This window comes from Rhineura floridana, chromosome 5 (genome assembly GCF_030035675.1).
Source record: "Rhineura floridana isolate rRhiFlo1 chromosome 5, rRhiFlo1.hap2, whole genome shotgun sequence".
Taxonomy (NCBI): Eukaryota; Metazoa; Chordata; class Lepidosauria; order Squamata; family Rhineuridae; genus Rhineura; species Rhineura floridana.
Window position 1 is genome coordinate 100,117,780 of NC_084484.1, and position 18,166 is coordinate 100,135,945.

Below are 18,166 nucleotides of genomic sequence, written 5' to 3' on the forward strand. Positions count from 1 at the left end.
CTTGATGAACCATGGGGGGGGGTAGCTGGTGAAGGTGAGTTATTTTCCAATTTCCCTGCATGCTCACCCTCCATGTGTTTGGCAATTCGCCTCCTCTTCTCAGATGTGTTTACTCTCAAAGACTACTGGAAAGTTTGGAGCAAAAGAATGCAATAATTCTCCACTCTCCTAGTGTCTCACCCACTTTTTTATTCCCTAAACCCACGAGATAGCTGTCAGAAAGTTGGTAGGAGGTGCTCCAATCCAGCTTCTGCTGCCTTGCTAAAGTTGCAATCAGAACCCCACTTATATGGAAGTAAGCCCCACTGAATTCAATAGAGCTTAGTTTTAAGTAGACATGATCAGGATTTGACTGAAGGTGATATTAAGCTTGTTTACTCACAAAGACTTTTGGAAAGTTAGGAAGAGGTTGCAGTTAAGTCCACATCCTGAAATCCCATCTGGACTCCTCTTTCTGCAAGTTTGTTTGCTTTTTAGAAAGTTGGAAGGGGGAAGACTCCTATTGCTTGACTCCTAACCGAGCAGAGCAGAGGGAGCTGTGTCAGCTGGTCCACAGGATATAAAAGCGAGCCAGCTCTCAAAGAGCAAGCGAACAGAGCGAGCCAACAGGGAGAGTTAACAGGAGTTTGGCGGAGAAGTTTGTCAGGGGAGGTCAAAGGGGAGCTCCCTAATTTTTTTTTAATTATACAGCGCACCACATATTACTGGGACTCTTGTTTACCCTAAAGGAGGACAGGACAAGCACAGGTCATTCCAATACAAGTAGAAAAAAAGGCAGTAGAGAGTATGGGCAGGAAAGACATTTCAGTAGTGGTAACCTGCACGGTGTGTGTGCAATGTTTGTTTTTGCCTGAGAACACCATGGCATACATGTGCAACAAATGCAACTGACGGCACTGTTGGGAAAAAAAGTGAGAAGCCTGAAATGACGGGTGGCCACACTGATAAGAGAAGACAAAGAGTTCTTAGACAGAACGCTGGAACAGCAGCAAAGAAGTACAGGAAGTGGGAGAACAACATCATGTTGAAGCAGAAGAGACTGTTGTGGAGAGCAACACCACAGTGAAGGAAACTCCGTGGAAAAAGATGAGAGGAACAGAAGAGCTAGAAGACACTCTTCACCGGTGGAACTATGGAACCGCTTTCAAGCACTTGAGGAGACTGGAGGACAGTCTGCTGGGGAAGAACTACAGGAGACCTCACATGACAGCAAGTGAGAGGCTGAAGTTCAGTCAAGCAGAGGCAATGAAACCATGCCCCATGACAAGAAGAATAGTAGTAGTGGGAGACTCCCTACTGCGTGGTACTGAAAGTGAAGTAAGCTGAAAAGATCCATGGACTCACCAGTTATGCTGTCTCCCTGGAGGACAGAATAGAGATGTGACAGAAGGATTGCCATCACTCAAAGTCCACTAATACTGCCAAGCGGAGCTACAAAGAAATCATGTCAAACTTTGAAGCTCAGGGAAGGAAACTGAAGGACTTTGGGCCCAGATAGTTTTCTTATCCATCCTTCAAGTACTTAGAAGAGGAATAGAAAAGGAAAGAAAAATATTCGGGGGAATGACTGGCTACAAAAGTGGTGCTGACATGAGAGATTTGGATTCTTGGACCACGGGCTACGCTTCCTGGAAGATGGACTGCTAGCAAGTGATGGACTGCACCTCACAAGGACTGGGAAGAATGTTTGGCCACAGCATGAAGAAATTCATCAGGAGAGCTTTAAACTGAATCCTAAGGGGGAGGGAGATGTAAACTTGGTGGTAACGACTAACAATGGCTTGTGCACACTAAGAGGAAATGAGAGAATGAATCTAATGAGGCCCAGTAATAGTCTTCATAAAAATGTAGGAAGGAAGCCAGGCCATAAATCACATGGTCTTTGATGTGTGATACTAATGCTCAGAGTATGAGACACAAACAGGATGAACTTGAACTCTTAATACAGGAGAGTAAATAAGACTTGATAGGTATAACTGAAACTTGAGATAACTCCCATGAGTGGAATACAGCAATTGAAGGATATAACTTGTTCAAAAAGAACAGAAGTAATAGAAATGGAGGAGCCGCACTATATGTTAAAAATATATTTCCCTGCACAAAAATACAGGACAACAAGCTTGGTAGCTCCACCGAAAGTATCTGGATTAAAATACATGGGGCAAGGAATAAAAGGAGCATGGTGGTTGGAGTCTACTATCGACCATCTAATCAAGGAGAAGACGAGAGTGAAGCTTTTGACAAGCACATCAGCAATGTTTTGAGGCGGCATGATGTAGTGGTAACAGGGGACTTCAGTTATCAATTCCTGATTTGTGTTGGAGATAACTTTCTCCTACAGAAAGTAGAGAAAGCAACTAGAGGATCAGCTATCCTTGACTTTATCCTAATCTACAGAGATGATTTGGTGGATGAAGTAGCTGTTACGGGAACTCTGGGGGAAAGTGACCAAGCTATACTAGAGGTTTTTTTATTTTAAAGGAAGCAAAAGCTGAGAGTAGCCATACATGTACCCTGGACTTCAGGAAATATGATTTTAATAAACTCAGAACAATGGTAAGTAAGGTTCCATGGCAAGTGACCCTAATGAGAAGAGGAGTCAAAGATGGGTGGGAGTTTCTAAAAGAGAAAATTCTAAAGGCACAATGGCAAACAATTCTGTCAAGAAAAAAGGGGGAAGATAGAAGAAGCCCATGTGGTTTCACAGAAAGCTTAGAGATGACCTGAAAACAAAAAAGCACACATATAGGAAGTGGAAGTAAGGCCAGACCACAAAGGGAGTACAGACAGATAGCACAGAATTGCAGGGACAGCATCGGAAAGGCTAAAGTTGAGAGTGAGCTGAGGTTAGCAAGTGATGCCAAAAGCAACAAAAACATCCACAGTAAAAGACAGAGAAAAGAAATGGCAGTACAGCTACTCAATGAGGATGACAAAATGATAACAGATGGCAGGAGTGCTCAATTCCTACTTTGGCTCAGTCTTCTCCCAAAAGAGGGTCTATGACACTCCTGGGAAATATGAGGTTGAAGAGGCAGGACTGCAGCTTGAGGTCGATAGACAAATGGTCAAGGAATACCTAATCACATTGAACAAGTTCAAATCTCTAGGGCCCGATGAACTGCATCCTAGAGTATTGAAGGAAGTGGCTGAAAAACTCTTATAACCACTGCCTATTAGCGAAATCATAGAGGATGGGTGATGTGCTGGATGACTGGAGGAGGGCTAATGTCCCTATCTTCAAAAAGGAGGAACCTGGAACTACAGACCAGCCAGCCTGACATCAATCCATGGAGCAGGATTATAAAGTGGTCAGTCTGTAAGCACCTTGAAAACAATGCAGTGATTACTAGAAGCCAACATGGATTTATGAAGAACAAATCCAGCCAGACTAATCTTATCTCATTTGTTGATCAGGCAACTTCCCTGGTACACTGTGGCAATGCTGTGGACATAATATATCTTGACTTCAGCAAAGCTTTTGACAAAGAGACCCATGATATTCTGATTAGTAAAGTAGCTGAATGTGGGCTGGATGGAACAACTATCAGGTGGATCCACAGATGGCTACAATCATACAAAATCATTGGAGTGCTTTTCAATGGTTCCTTCTCAAACGGGGGGGGGGGGGAGGTAACGAGTGGGGTACCACAGCGCTTGGTCCTGGGCCTAGTGCTCTTCAACATTTTTATTAATAAGTTGAATGAGGAGGCGCAGGAAATGCTTATCGAATTTGCAGATTATACAAAATTGGGATAGCTAATACTCTGGAAGACAGAAACAAAATTCAAAGTGATCTTGACAGGCTGGAGCACTGGGCTGAAAATAACAGAATGAAAATTAAAAGGGATAAGTGCAGAGTTCTACACCTAGGAAAGTTCTACATCTAGGAAAAAGAAACCAAATGCAGTTAATAAGATGGGGGATACTTGGCTCAGCAATACTACATGTGAGAAGGATCTTGGAATTGTAGTTGATCACAAACTGAATAAGAGCCAACAGTGCAATGTGGCTGCAAAAAAGGCAAAGGCTATTTTAGGCTGCATTAACAAATTTCCAAATCACTTGAAGTATCGGTTCCCTCTATTCAGCACTGGTTAGACTAAATCTTGAGTACTGCATCCAGTTCTGGAAAATGCATCTTAAGAAGGATGCAGATAAACTAGAACAGGTTGAGAGGAGGGCAACAAGGATGATCAGGGGACTGGAACAAAACCCTATGAGGAGAGACTGAAAGAACTGGGCATGTTGAGCCTTGAGAAGAGAAGATTGAGAGGAGATATGATGGCACTCTTCAAGTACTTGAAAGGTTGCCACTCAGAGGAGGACCAGGATCTCTTCTCAATCATCCCAGAGTGCAAGACACGGAATAATGGGCTCAAGTTGCAGGAAGCCAGATTTCAGGGAAAACTCCTGATATCATTATGTCAGGTGAATGACAGGTCAGTGGTCCTGCAGGGGGTGGGAGAGATAAGGATATGGCCTGCTGCCCAGATCTAGTTCCTCACCCCTGACATACGTGATTAAGCAGCACAAACAAAATAAATAAATGAATAAATAAAGGGACAGACAAAAAGAGAAGATGACTAGTGACATAAAACTAGTTAACATGAAGACAATCTCCTCAACAGTAGAAAGTATGGGGAAACAAATAGCTATTCATCTGGCACTAACTGCAATACAAGAAGTAATGCAAGAACCCAGATTCCGACTGAATATCAAGAAAACCTAACTGTTACAATGGTATGACGATGGAACCAATTACCTAGGAAGGCGGAGGGCTCTCCAACACTGGAGACATTCAAGAGGCAGTGGGAAAGCCACCTGTCAGGCATGCTTTAATTTGGACTCCTGCACTGCACAGGGGGTTAGACTCGATGGCCTTATAGGCCCCTTCCAACTCTAAGATTCTATGATATGGTGGTCATAAATCTCTGCTCTCCTATGTCCCATCACCTTCCTTTTCTGCAAAACCATGAGGTATTTTTGAGTGGTGGTGGCTGCCTTCCTCTTCTGTACGTTTGTTTACCGAGGAGAGCCATTAGAAAGTTGGGAGGAGGTGGTGGGTCATAGTTCCAGTCCAGTTTTGTTCCCCTTGTTAAGGCTGCAATCTTAAACCCATTCCCCTGGGAGTAAATCTCTTTGGACACACACCTGAGTATAGATGGTTAGGATTACACTCTAAACTGGTGACTTGACCAATTAAAAACAGTGGTATTCTTTTCAGATCTCTGTCTGCATCAATCGTTTGCAGTGTAGTACTATATATAAAAAATAAGGCTGAGAAGTTGGTCACTGGCCTAAGGCAAGAAATGATCAAATACAATGAGTTATGTGAGTTCAAAACTTTAAACTGCACATGCTTAGAGTATCTTTTGTAGCCCATGAAAGCTTATACCATAAAAAATTGTCAGTCTTGAAGAGAGCACAAAATAAGTTGTGTGCTCTCTTATTTCATGTGCTCCTTTCTAATAGAAGAGGGCCCTATTTTGGAAACTGCACTAGGACTTGTTTTTTAGGTTGTTTTTTCTCATGATTCTAAGCCTGCATCCCAACCCCAGTTCAAAATCAGGGACAAACAACCTGGAAATAGATTTTTTTTTTTGTTATTTGTTATTTATCGCTATTACATTTATATTCACTCCATCTTTCTTCCAAGGAGCTCACAGTAACATTCACAGGTCTCCTTTTCTCCGTGTTCTCCTCACAACAACCCTATAAGGTAGGTTAGGCTGAGAGACAGTAACTAGCCCTAAGTGACACAGTGAGTTTCACAGCAGAGTAATGATTTTAACCCTGGTCTCCCAGGTCCTAGCCCGTTTAATTTCCCTTTATTTTACTACGCATTCTGGAAAGATGGAGAAATCTCCAGAATTCAATGGGGGCTTACCTCTGAGTAATGTACTGCCTTCAAGTTGATTCTGACTTATGGTGACCCTATGAATAGGGTTTTCATGGTAATCAGTATTCAGAGGTGGTTTACCATTGCCTTCCTCTGAGGCTGAGAGGCAGTGACTGGCCCACGGTCATCCAGTGAGCTTCATGGCTGTGTGGGGATTTGAACCCTGGTCTCCCAAGTCATAGTCCAACACTCTAACCATTACTATGGCATAAATTCACACTAGAGATTGTGACAGCGGGACCAAAATATTTATAAAAACTTACAGTGTTTAACTGTCCACTGTTTCTTTCTGAAGGAGGAGGATAGGGAGAGAAACAGAACAAGTGGAGGCCACACAACCTTTTTCACAGCAGAGAAGCAACTGTGACAGCAAGGACCCCTTCTGAACCAAATAATGAGTTTTTTCAGCTACGTTAGGTGCTAACTATTTGTAAAACAGCAATGCTTAAGTGTCTACAGTATCTTTGCAAAGGAGGATGGAGAGAAAACCAGAATAACTTGACCACTCCTTTGTGACCTCTCAGCAGCCCCACCAGGTCTAGTAGGCATCTGCCACCACTGGTTTAAGGACAACATTGTTCCCGTACATAAAACAAGAAAAAATATCCAATAATCTGTATAGTCAGCAAGTTCTCTTACAAAAGTTACATACTAATGCACTTTATCACAATAAAAAACCACTTAACCTATTTGTAATAAATGCCCATCACTCAAACATTATACTAACTCCATTCCTAAAAACCTTTTTAAGTTCTCTAAGTGTGCAGGAATAGACATCTGTGAATCCCAAAGAACCCACCAAAAAACAATATTTAAAGCAAATGCTTGCCACATTTCTGTGCATAAATATTAGGACATATTATAAAGTTGTTTTGAAGTGATGGTTTATTGTAAATATATAAAGTGGTTTTTTATTGTGATTAAGTGCATTTATATGTATCTTTTGTAAGAGAAATTGCTGAGTATACAGTTTTAAGTGGTACTGGATGTGTTTTTGTCTTATGATAATGATGTTGTCCTTAAACTATCATAAGTTTTTTAATTTGGTTTTGTCTTTAGCTCCTGACAAGGAAGAGTTCTGTGAAATGCTTTGCTTAATAAACTGCCCATTACCAGTAGCACAGGAGCTTGTCTCCTTTTTGTTTCACTACAGTTGGCCTTCTTTCTTAGTCTATCTGCAACTGCCCACAGTAATAAAGGATACAGCCAGAAACTTTGGCCTGTAAACATCACGTTCTATGTAGGCAAGGCTTTTGGAAACCAGTTGTGTTTGTACTTTCTGTCCTCTTATAATAATTTGCATCCTTGGCTTTAAATATAAAATACTGCAATAAGCCTGAAAAAAATAAAAGTTTATGGTTAGCTTGCAAAATATATAAATCAGTAAAGGAATCTAAACAGTTTGTGGTGATCTTACAGCTTGTAAAATATAAAAATTAGAATTCCATCTAAACTTTGACATTTTGTCTAATGATATTCAGTAAGAAATCAGAACTCAAATAACACTTTAAACATGTGCCCAGCTTATACATTAAGTTAAGCACCAGATTCTGCATGTGTGAGACAGAACAGCTTGACACCAGCAGACACAGTGTTTGAGAAGACAAATAAGATCAGTACGGTGCTTTGTTTTAAGTTTACAATCTAGAACTGAACATGAATAATACGTGCTTGAAAAAGGAGCTGCCGAAGTATTGTAGCCCAGGTGTTTATTCGGATAATGTTTAAAAGTAAACACTCAGTCCCCCCTTCCTCCAATCACCAGCAGTGATTCTGTACAAGCACTTAGAGACACATAGTGGAGTATAACGACACTAATAATAGTAACAGAAAGGAAGAAATAAAGTTAATTGTATACATTACCCGTAATGAATAGTCACTTTCAGGAACAATCTGATCTTGTCTCTCTTGTTTTTTATACCCTCTTTTTCCTGTTACTTCATCTAAATCTGCAGGAATCCTAATATCATATTTATCTGTATCAAAATCAAATTCTGTTTGTTCATTTTTCTCTCTGGGGAAGGAAATTTTAATAAACTGAATTTAAGGAGTAGCAGTCTTCAGTAATCAGTATCATCTAAAGTATTGTTAAACATTTATATGCAAATATACAAATACATAAGTGTTTCTTCTTAAAATCTTAACCAAGTGCAAAATCTACTTAATGCATTATTGCCATACAGAATGCAGAATCATCACAAGGCCAGGACTTGACTAAGAATGGAAAAAAACCTCTTCTCACAAACTGAACTAAGTCCTGGGGTCAATTATGGAAGTACCCCTTGGTATTTAATTTAGGGCAGGGGAAGTCAACATGAAGCTCTCTAAATGTCAGACACCAACTCCCATCAGCCCCAGTTAGCATGGCCAGTAGTCAGGGACAATGGAAGTTGTAGTCTGTTCTGGAGGGCACCATATTGCTTCACCTTGATTTAGGATATGCTGCTACACTTTAACTACATACTTATAAACAGGCAGGGAAACTAAACCAGAGAATCTGGACTTTGCTAGCAGTAGCATAGCAATCTTAAAAAACACAGAACACCTTTCTGACTCTACACACAGGGCTTTCTGACTAAAGCAGATTAGGCTATTCAAGCTGACAAGCAGTCCTATTTGTTGCTTATGTATACACATTTTATGCATTATGCACAGCTGCTAAGTCTGCCTATTGGGTGTTGATGGGATGTTAACTTCATCCTCAAACCAAAGTGGAAACAAACCTATGTGTTAAATGAAGTATTTGTCCTATGAGTGGTGTGGCCAACACAACAAACTCACCTGAAGAAGGCAGGCAGAAGCAGTGCATCAGCAGCAGTAAGCATAATGGCCAAAAGCGATCTGTAAGTTTTATATACTTCCATATGCCAAGTATGCTATAGAAAAAAGCTGGCTTTCGTTCTTTAGCTGTTTACAGTCTGAGATATTCAGTTGCCATCTATACAATGGAAGGCTAGTTAGCACCTTCCAACAGATTTGATTATGTGCCAGAGATAGCCCGTTTCCTTTTAATCTTTGTTAATTGGTCCTGAATTTCACATTTATGTGAATGATATTTTTAATGCTGTCCCCCCCTTCATTGTATTGTTGCAATGTTGATTTTTCCTTTTAACTTATGCTTTATATTTCTTCAAAAACAAATTACACATTATAAAATATTAGGAAACAGGGAAGCTGGGAACTTGATGTCACTTCAATGGGTATATAGATACTCCTAGGTAAGTGGCAATCACTGGCAATGATCCCAAACACAACTTCTACATATTCAGCTCATTTTTCCATTTAGCAAGAAGCATCTCTTTAGCATGGAATGTGAAAAGTGTGCATAGATCCATCTGTGGTCCCATTACAAAAGCTGTATTATCAGCATAACTATTAACAAGGGATTTTCTCTCACCTTCTAAGGTTCCAAATAATTATTCTTGTTCCTTTTTTTCCTATAATGGCATCAAGCTCTGCAAGCAGCTCCTCTTCAGTGGGAAACAAAGAATGTTCCAGAATAGCCTTCAAGCTGGCTGCTGATTCATCTGGTTTCATTACTAGCCGTAAGTTTCATTAAGGAGTTAGCACATTTCAAAACTGTTAAAATTTTGTTCAGACACTGACAGCCTTTTTCATTTAAAACATTCCTACATGTGAGAAACTAATGATCACTTATTGCAGGGTTGCCACTTAAAACTCCCCCCCCGCTCACTATTTCACAGCTTCAGTCAGACTGACAGCTAGTCATCTTAAGCCTGTGACCATGTGGCAACTTTAACATTACCATGCTCCTGAAGCAGTCTGGAAATCTAATGGTGTGGATATCTTGGCTCACTACAAGACCAGATACGACACACATCCCTAGCTCTCAGAGATGAAATATCACCACAATGGAATAGTTAAAGTGGTGATCCTGTGGTAATGGCTACGTGCAATTATGATGTTTCCACCACAAAGCATATCATTAAATGCAACACATCTGTTGCCAGCTTAGTAATTTTAACCTGGTTCTCATGCTGCATGTTCCTATTTAATATCCAAGTTGGGAGAACTGTTAAATATTTTTTTGGTTCCAGCCAAGGAAAGAAAACTTCTAAGGTTCTGCTGCTGCCATTCACTGCTTTGAAACTTTACAGTTGTCTGTTATGAATGTATATGCTGCCTTCTCATTGTAAGCCACCAGGAAAAATAACTAAGTGGGACCTGTAACTAAATGTTGCAGAGTGGAGTACTCCTGTTCAGTATTCCACCCAGCCATGCCATCTTTTAGGATAATCCATTACATCTCCCACAACAACTTGCTTTAAACTCTGACAAGTGTAAATCTCCCGATATCATCTCATGTCAATGACAGGTGGGTGGTCCTGCAAGGGGTGGAGGAGATAAGGATATGGCCTGTGCCCAGATCTAGTTCCTCACCCCTGATATATATGATTAAGAAGCACAAAATACATAAATAGTCTGTTAGAATTGTTTTTAATATTTTCTTTAATAATATGCTTTTAAAGCTTTTTTAAAATGTTTTTAACGTTTTGTTTTAATGTGTTTTGTCTTTTTATGGTGTTTTAAAGTGCTTTTAGCATTTGTTTGCTGCCCTGGGCTCCCGCTGGGAGGAAGGGCGGGATATAAATCAAATAATAAATAAATAAATAAAGAGACAAAAAGAGAAGATGACTAGTGACATAAAACAAGTTAACATGAAGACAATCTCCTCAGGAGTCAATAACTGGGAAAACAAATAGCTATTCATCTTGCACTAACTATAATACAAGAAGTAACACAGGAATCCAGATTTTGACTGAACATTTAATATTACCTAGGGAGATGGTGGGCTCTCCCAACACTGGAGAGGCAGCTGGAAAGCCACCTGTCAGATATGCTTTCAACTGGATTCCTGTACTGAGCAGCGTGTTGGACTTGATGGCCTTACAGGGCCCTTCCAACTCTACTATTCTATTATTCTATGCTAGCGTTAAGAGAAACTGATCCCACTTTGAAATATGCAGATGTGACACAGCATTTTGGACTGAAAAATCACCAAAAGGATATGTTTCTTGTTGAATGATATAATGGGAACAATTACATGTTCTGCCTTTGTAGCTTCCAAGAAGGTTTGTGATAACATGCCCACACTCATGATTTCTCCATTCTTGGTGAAAACAATTGCATCTTTCCCCAAGCGCATTGATCCTGATTTAAATCCATTTCCATACAATCCAACTGGAACACGGCCATTCAATGTAACTTTGTCACTGAAGCCAAAGCTGAAACACATGTTTGAAAAGATGGAAGAGCCAAAAATGCTCTCCATAGTACCATAGTACCAAACTTCAATATAATCAGAATCTATAGTGTAGTTAAAATATGCTGGTTGCTGATCCAAGAGACTATTCTTTCAACTTGAAACACAGTGCAAGTTTATTCCTGGCTAAATAATGCATGGAGAAATACATGTTAGAAACACATTATGGAATAAATATCTGCTGATCCACTTTACTGATATTGTAGACAATCTTCCTGCAATGATTTTTTCTCTCAACATATTTTCCACTTGATATATGCTCTTCGCAACTTTCATCTTTCTTTGCAGGGTAAAGTGGTGAATATTGTGTGGGAACACGAGCCTACACATGTACAGTGCCTTGCAAAAGTAGTCAGACCCCTGACCAATGCTCTCATATTACAAATGGTACACTGTAATTTCGTTCTGTATGATATTTTATTTTGAAACACTGAAAGTCAAAATCAATTATTGTAAGGTGATATGGGTTTTATGTTGGGAAATGTTTGTAAGAAAAATAAAAAATTGAAACATGTTGCTTGCATAAGTATTCAACCCACACACATTAGTATTTGGTAGAGCCACCTTTCGCTGCAATAACAGCTTTTAGTGTTTTGGGGTAGGTATGTACCAGCTTTGCACACAGTGTTGGAGGGATTTTGGTCCATTTTTCTTGGCAGATTTGCTCCAGGTCGTTCAGATTGATTGGACGTTGCTTGTGGGCCGCAATTTTTAAAGACCACAACAAATTCCCAATGTGATTGAGATCAGGACTTTGACTGGGCCATTGCAGAACATTCACCTTTTTGTTCTTGAGCCACTGCAGTGTTGCTTTGACCTTGTGCTTGGGATCATTGTTCTGCTGAAAAGTGAATTTTCTCCCAAGCTTCAGTTGTTTAGTGGACTGAAGCAGGTTCTCTTGCAGGACTACAGCTCAACATCAAGAAGAATAAAGTAATGACAACAGAAGATATATGTGACTTTACAGTTGACAATGAGGACATTGAACTTGTCAAGGATTATCAATACCTCGACACAGTCATTAACCAAAATGGAGACAATAGTCGAGAAATCAGAAGAAGGCTAGGGCTGGGGAGGGCAGCTGTGAGAGAACTAGAAAAGGTCCTCAAATGCAAAGATGTATCACTGAACACCAAAGTCAGGATCATTCAGACCATGGTATTCCCGATCTCTATGTATGGATGTGAAAGTTGGACAGTGAAAAAGGCGAATAAGAGAAAAATCAACTCATTTGGTGCTGGAGGAGAGCTTTGCGCATACCATGGACTGCGAAAAAGACAAATAATTGGGTGTTAGAACAAATTAATCCAGAACTATAACTAGAAGCTAAAATGATGAAACTGAGGTTATCATACTTTGGACACATAATGAGAAGACATGATTCACTAGAAAAGACCATAATGCTGGGGAAAACAGAAGGGAGTAGAAAAAGAGGAAGGCCAAACAAGAGATGGATTGATTCCATAAAGGAAGCCACAGACCTGAACTTACAAGATCTGAACAGGGTGGTCCATGACAGATGCTCTTGGAGGTCGCTGATTCATAGGGTCGCCATAAGTCATAATCGACTTGAAGGCACATAACAACAACAATGTACCAGCTTTGCACATAGTGTTGGAGGAATTTTGGCCCATTCTTCTTGGCAGAGTCACTCCAGGTCATTCAGGTTGGTTGGACGTTGCTTGTGGACCGCAATTTTCAAAGACCACTACAGATTTGCAATGCAATTGAGATCAGGATGTTGACTGGCCCACTGTAGAATATTCACCTTTTTGTTCTTGAGCCACTGCAGTGTTGCTTTGGCCTTGTGCTTGGGATCATTGTCCTGCTGAAAAGTGAATTTCTTCCCATACTTCAGATTTTTAGTGGACTGAAGCAGGTTCTCTTGCAGTATTTCCCTGTATTTTGCTCCATCCGTTTTTCCTTTGATTTTAACAAGATGCCCAGTCCCTGCTGATGAGAAGCATCTCCACAGCATGATGTTTCCACCACCATACTTCACTGTAGGGATGGCATGGGAAGCATTAGGTTTGTGCCACACATAGCACTTTGAGTTTTGGCCAAAAAGCTTTATCTTGGTCTCATCTGACCACAAAACCTTTTCCAGCATCGCAAATGGGGCACTCTCATGTTTTCTAGCAAATTCCAGATGTGCTTTCAGATGGTAGTTTTTAAGTAATGGCTTCTTTCTTTCCACACTCCTATACAGGCCAGTGTTATGCAGAGCTCTTGATATGGTTGACTGGTGCACCATTACTCCACTCCCAGCCACGAAACTCTGTAGCTCCTTCAAAGTGATTGTTGGCCTCTCTGTGGCTTCTTTCACAAGTCTCCTTCTTGTTCGAGCACTGAGTCTTGAGGGACGGCCTTTTCTTGGCAGTGCCTGGGTCGGTGGTAGTATGCAGCTTCCATTTCCTGATTAGTGATCCAACTGTGCTCACTGGGATATCCAAACACTTGGATATTAGTTTGTACCCTTTTCTTAATCTATGCATTGTATTTCATTATCTCTCACTTCTGTAAAATGTTCTTTGGTCTTCATATTCCTTCAGATCCACAGCCTCACCAATGATCCTTCAATAGTGGGGGTTTTATCCTGACAATGTGACAGAAGCTTTAATGGTACACAAGTGGAGGCCAATGGTAAGGTAATTGTCTCCTTGATAGGGCAATTTCTTTCATCTGTGTAAACTGGGAGCTTCCACAGCACAGGGGTTGAATACTTATGCAAGCAATGTATTTCAGTTTTTTATGTTTTTTACAAACATTTCCCAACATAAAACCAATGTCACCTTACAATAATTGATTTTGAGTTTCAGTGTTTCAAAATAAAATACCATACAGAACGAAATTACAATGTACCATTTGTAATTCAGTAATATGAGAGCATTGGTCAAGGGTCTCATTACTTTTGCAAGGCACTGTATATTTGAAGTGCATAGATACCATTCATATTTGCCCACTACTTTTATTAACCGAACAGGCTTATGTAGCACACACTAGGCTTCAGTCAATATCAAACTTTCAATGTGCATGTAGAGAGGAGAAATGCAGTATCAAGGCTTGCTCCATGTATCACCAAACACAAAACCTACACAATGAAATAAAGAAACTAGCATCTATTGACTTAAGATTCAAAATTACGAATGGTGTTCTGCTCATACAACAGTTCTTTCCTGGCACCTTGCTGCAGCAGCACCTGGTACCTCCCTAAAAAGCTGTTTTTGAATGTCCTTGGCCCTCCTAAGCAGCCTCTGATGTAGTGAGGGACCAGGAGAGGATGACTCAACAATACCCTCCCCCCCCACACACACACTGCAGGAATGAAAGGCTTTTATACTTTCACAAAGAGCACTCTGGATGCAGACCCACTGCATTTGCACCTGTCTTGTAAATATTTTAGATCATACAGATATAGTTGTTCATGTCTCTGTTCTTAGCCTTGATTATGGAGACTGAACTATATGTATTAATTGTGAATCATTCTAACTTATCTAAATTGAAGTACAGTTGTTATTTCTCCACAGCATTCAGTGTGGTGTCCTAAGAATCTATTTTTTCTACATTATATACTTTTTTGAAAGTGCGGTCAAAAATTACAGACTGGCAGATACCACTAAAACCTTACCCACCTCAACATCTTATGTAACTTGTCTGCATTCATACCATTTCCATTGTCCATGAATGTTAAACTTATGTTCTCATTTATAACTGTTTTGTCAATCCACATCTGTTTTGCATTCACATCAGGATCATAAGCATTGTCTGAGAATAAAGAGCAGTGCAAAAATAAGAATAAGAGTTATCTTCAATAAGAACATAAGAAGACCCCTACTGGATCAGACCAGAGTCTATCTACTTCAGCATCCTGTTTCCTACAGTGGTCAACCAGATGCCTAGGGGAAGCCCACAATGTAGGTTTTTTCTTCTTGACACTTGTACCTTTTAAGAACAGCACATGGGAGATAATTTCTCCAAATGTAGCTTTACCCAACTTAGTGATGGGTAAAGAGGAATCTGGTAACACATTCTTTCCATGCCATACCAAGAGCCCTTTCTCTTATACTTCAGCTGGCAAGTAGTGCATACCAAGTTTGTTATGCTTTGTGTGTATTTTGTTATGAGTGTAGAAACGAAGCTGATTCAGAACACAACACTCTAGGTCAACAGCTTCAAGCACACTATTGTGTGTGGGGAAGGGTGTTCATTTGGAGAGATGAAGCAGCATGTGTCAAGAATGCCTGATTTTTAAGATGGCTCAGAAGCAAAGAAATGTGGGGATTTCATTTTGTTTGAAATGGGGCCTCTGTGAAGGCAATGACTTGCAGTTCTCACAGCTGAAGCTAGTTAATTAGGGCTAAGCAGGAACACCTGCTTATCAGTGGAGCCTGGTGTCCAAGGCCATACGTTTGGGAAGGTTTGGGGATTATGTGACCATTAGGTGTGAAAACTCCAGAAAGCATTCCATCATCTGAAATCCCCCTGATTGGTTAATTAATTCCTGGCTGTTGCTGGGGATTTTTTCATAAGTATATGATTCAAACTTTAGCTTTTGTTCCTCATTGTGATGGTGTTACCTGAAGTTGACGTTCCACTTTACCAACTGCTATCCAGGCTATACATCTCTGGAGAGATATGAAACCATGAAGTTATTTTGCTGTTTACCTCTTTGTAAGTATAGACTAGGCTAGACAGTTTTGTTATTTTTGTCTGTGACTGTAACTCTGTGTATTTTACCTGGCCCTCAGGTGTGTAGGTTTTACAGAACCAATTTGCTGCTACTTTTGTGCACTTATATTTTATTTAATAAAGCTACTTTTTATTTACCTGTGTGTGCTTATTGCAGGAGTAGTGTGGTCCTGAATCTGGTACCTTGGCTACTAACCACAGACTACCGTATATTTGGGTATTTTGCCTAAGGCTCCAAGACAAGGAGTGCACCTTTGGCTCTTCTTTGTTGGAATCCTTGGCAGATCCATTTCTGGCACTTTGCATTTCCCCTTGGCCCAGAGTGGTTGACCAGTTTAAGGGGTGGTGGCAGTCTACCTACCATGCAGGGCTGGTGTTGGTTTACACAGCCATGGTAAGGGAGGCACAGGTTGTGCCTTGCCAGGATCAATTGCCCTGGGTTTGGCAATTGAGTCCCGGAACTGAACCGGAGCAGGTTCATGACAGCATGATGTTACAAAAGTCGCATCTTAGGGTCTTACAGCACAATACTATCCACCTTTACTCAGAAGTAATCCCCATTGAGTTTTATGGGGCTTGCGTCCAAATTAATTAACACAGGATTGCAGCTGGAGTTGGATAAAGTTGTAAGAACCCCAGTTATAAAACTGTTCCTATGTAATATATCAAACAAACAAACAAACATGGATACGGTCGCAAAAATAAAATCTTGTTCACGTACCTATAAGTTCTGCCACTGCACTGAAAGGCCAGGTGTGGCTGGTTGAGTTTGTGTGCAAAAACTTTGGACACAGCTGAAACAAAAGAACGTGTGTTAAAATCAAAACAATTTTAACTTGTAGCTCCATTTGCAATATATATAGATGCACCTATACTCATGAGTTTGCAGGGCTTAACCTTTAGGCAAATCATCACAAATATATTAGTATGATATGTGGATAATCCATCAAAAAAGAATGGAAGAAAACAAGATATGCACAACCAGGGCTGTGGAGTCGGAGAGTTGGAAGCAATTTTGGGTGGAGTTGGAGTCGGTAGAAATACTCTGACTCCGACGTCGAAACAAATTTTGATTGACAATTTTTTTAAAATATAAATTCAAAATGTCAAAGAAGCTTCCCATGAAGTCACCTGTAGTTGAGCCTTTCACCATAACTCAAGATGGAAAACATTTTGTGTGTCAGTGTATGACACAGGACCCAGATGAAGACAAATGCTGTGATGCCAAGATCAGCGCATATTCAGGCAGCGATAAAAATGCTCCTATGAGAGCTTCCAATTTAAAAAGACATTTACAGCCCTTTCCAGGGCTGTGGAGTTGGAAGCGATTTTGGGTGGAGTCTGAGTCTGAGTCCGACAGTAGAAAAATAGAGGAGTCGGAGTCGAAGGTTTGGCGTACCGACTCCACAGCCCTGTGCACAACACTGCAATACCTCATTAACTCAGAAGTATACTGAGAACCTAACCCACAGCTTTATACATCATGTGGTTCAGCTGACAATTGGTTTTTGCAGAGAAGGTAGGAAAAAAGAGAACATTTTTCTTCCCCCCCCCCAAAAAAAAACCCTTGGCTTCTGCTCATGGTTTGGAAAGAAACAGGCCATGAGTTCTAGTTCGCACATAATGTGAAGCCAGTGGTTTCTTCCCTCCTTGGCATACCACAGGAAAGGGTGGGGAAAGAACATAGCAAGGAATTTTGAGTACCGTGCACTAGCATTACATTAATAATATATAGCTACTTGTTCACATTCAACCATAGTTTATTTTAAACAATGGTTTAATGTGATGTGCATGCTAACCTGTGATTAAGTATTGGAGGTGGAGAAAACTGTGCTTAGACAAAGTGCAGGCTAATTCCCCTCTCTGCCTGATCCTTTAAATTGCAAAGGAAAAGCCCTCCCTTGCTGCAAAGCAAGCATCCTGCCACTTGCTTTCCTTCTCCTCAAAAACATGAAGTACAAGTTGAATGGGAACGATTGCAGGTTGAGATTAATAGTCAAATGGTCAAGGAATAACTAATCACTTTGAATGAGTTCAAATCTCCAGGGTCTGATGAACTGCACCCTAAAGCATTGAAAGAACTGGCTGAAGAACTCTTAGAACCACTGTATTATCTTTGCAAAACTGCGGAGGATGGGTGAAGTGCCAGATGACTGGGGGAGGCTAATGTTGTCCCTAACTTCAAAAAGAGTAAAAAGGAAGAATCTGGAAACTACAGACCAGTCAGGTCAGCCTGACATCAATCCCTGGGAAAATTCTGGAGCATATTATATAGTAGTCAATCTGTAAGC

At 40.5% G+C, this 18,166-nt stretch overlaps 1 protein-coding gene across 2 annotated transcripts in view; it reads right to left on the reverse strand.

The window, feature by feature from the left end:
- MORC3 (MORC family CW-type zinc finger 3) overlaps positions 1–18,166 on the reverse strand; it is a 71,777-nt gene that overhangs the window by 33,298 nt on the left and 20,313 nt on the right. For both annotated transcript variants that reach the window (XM_061627698.1, XM_061627700.1), the window contains exons 2-7: positions 16,597–16,669; positions 14,819–14,951; positions 10,934–11,148; positions 9,300–9,447; positions 7,766–7,916; positions 7,107–7,238 (exon numbers count right to left, since the gene is read on the reverse strand). In XM_061627698.1, the coding sequence (XP_061483682.1) occupies positions 7,107–7,238; positions 7,766–7,916; positions 9,300–9,447; positions 10,934–11,148; positions 14,819–14,951; positions 16,597–16,669 (852 nt within the window). The remainder of the gene's footprint in view (positions 1–7,106; positions 7,239–7,765; positions 7,917–9,299; positions 9,448–10,933; positions 11,149–14,818; positions 14,952–16,596; positions 16,670–18,166) is intronic.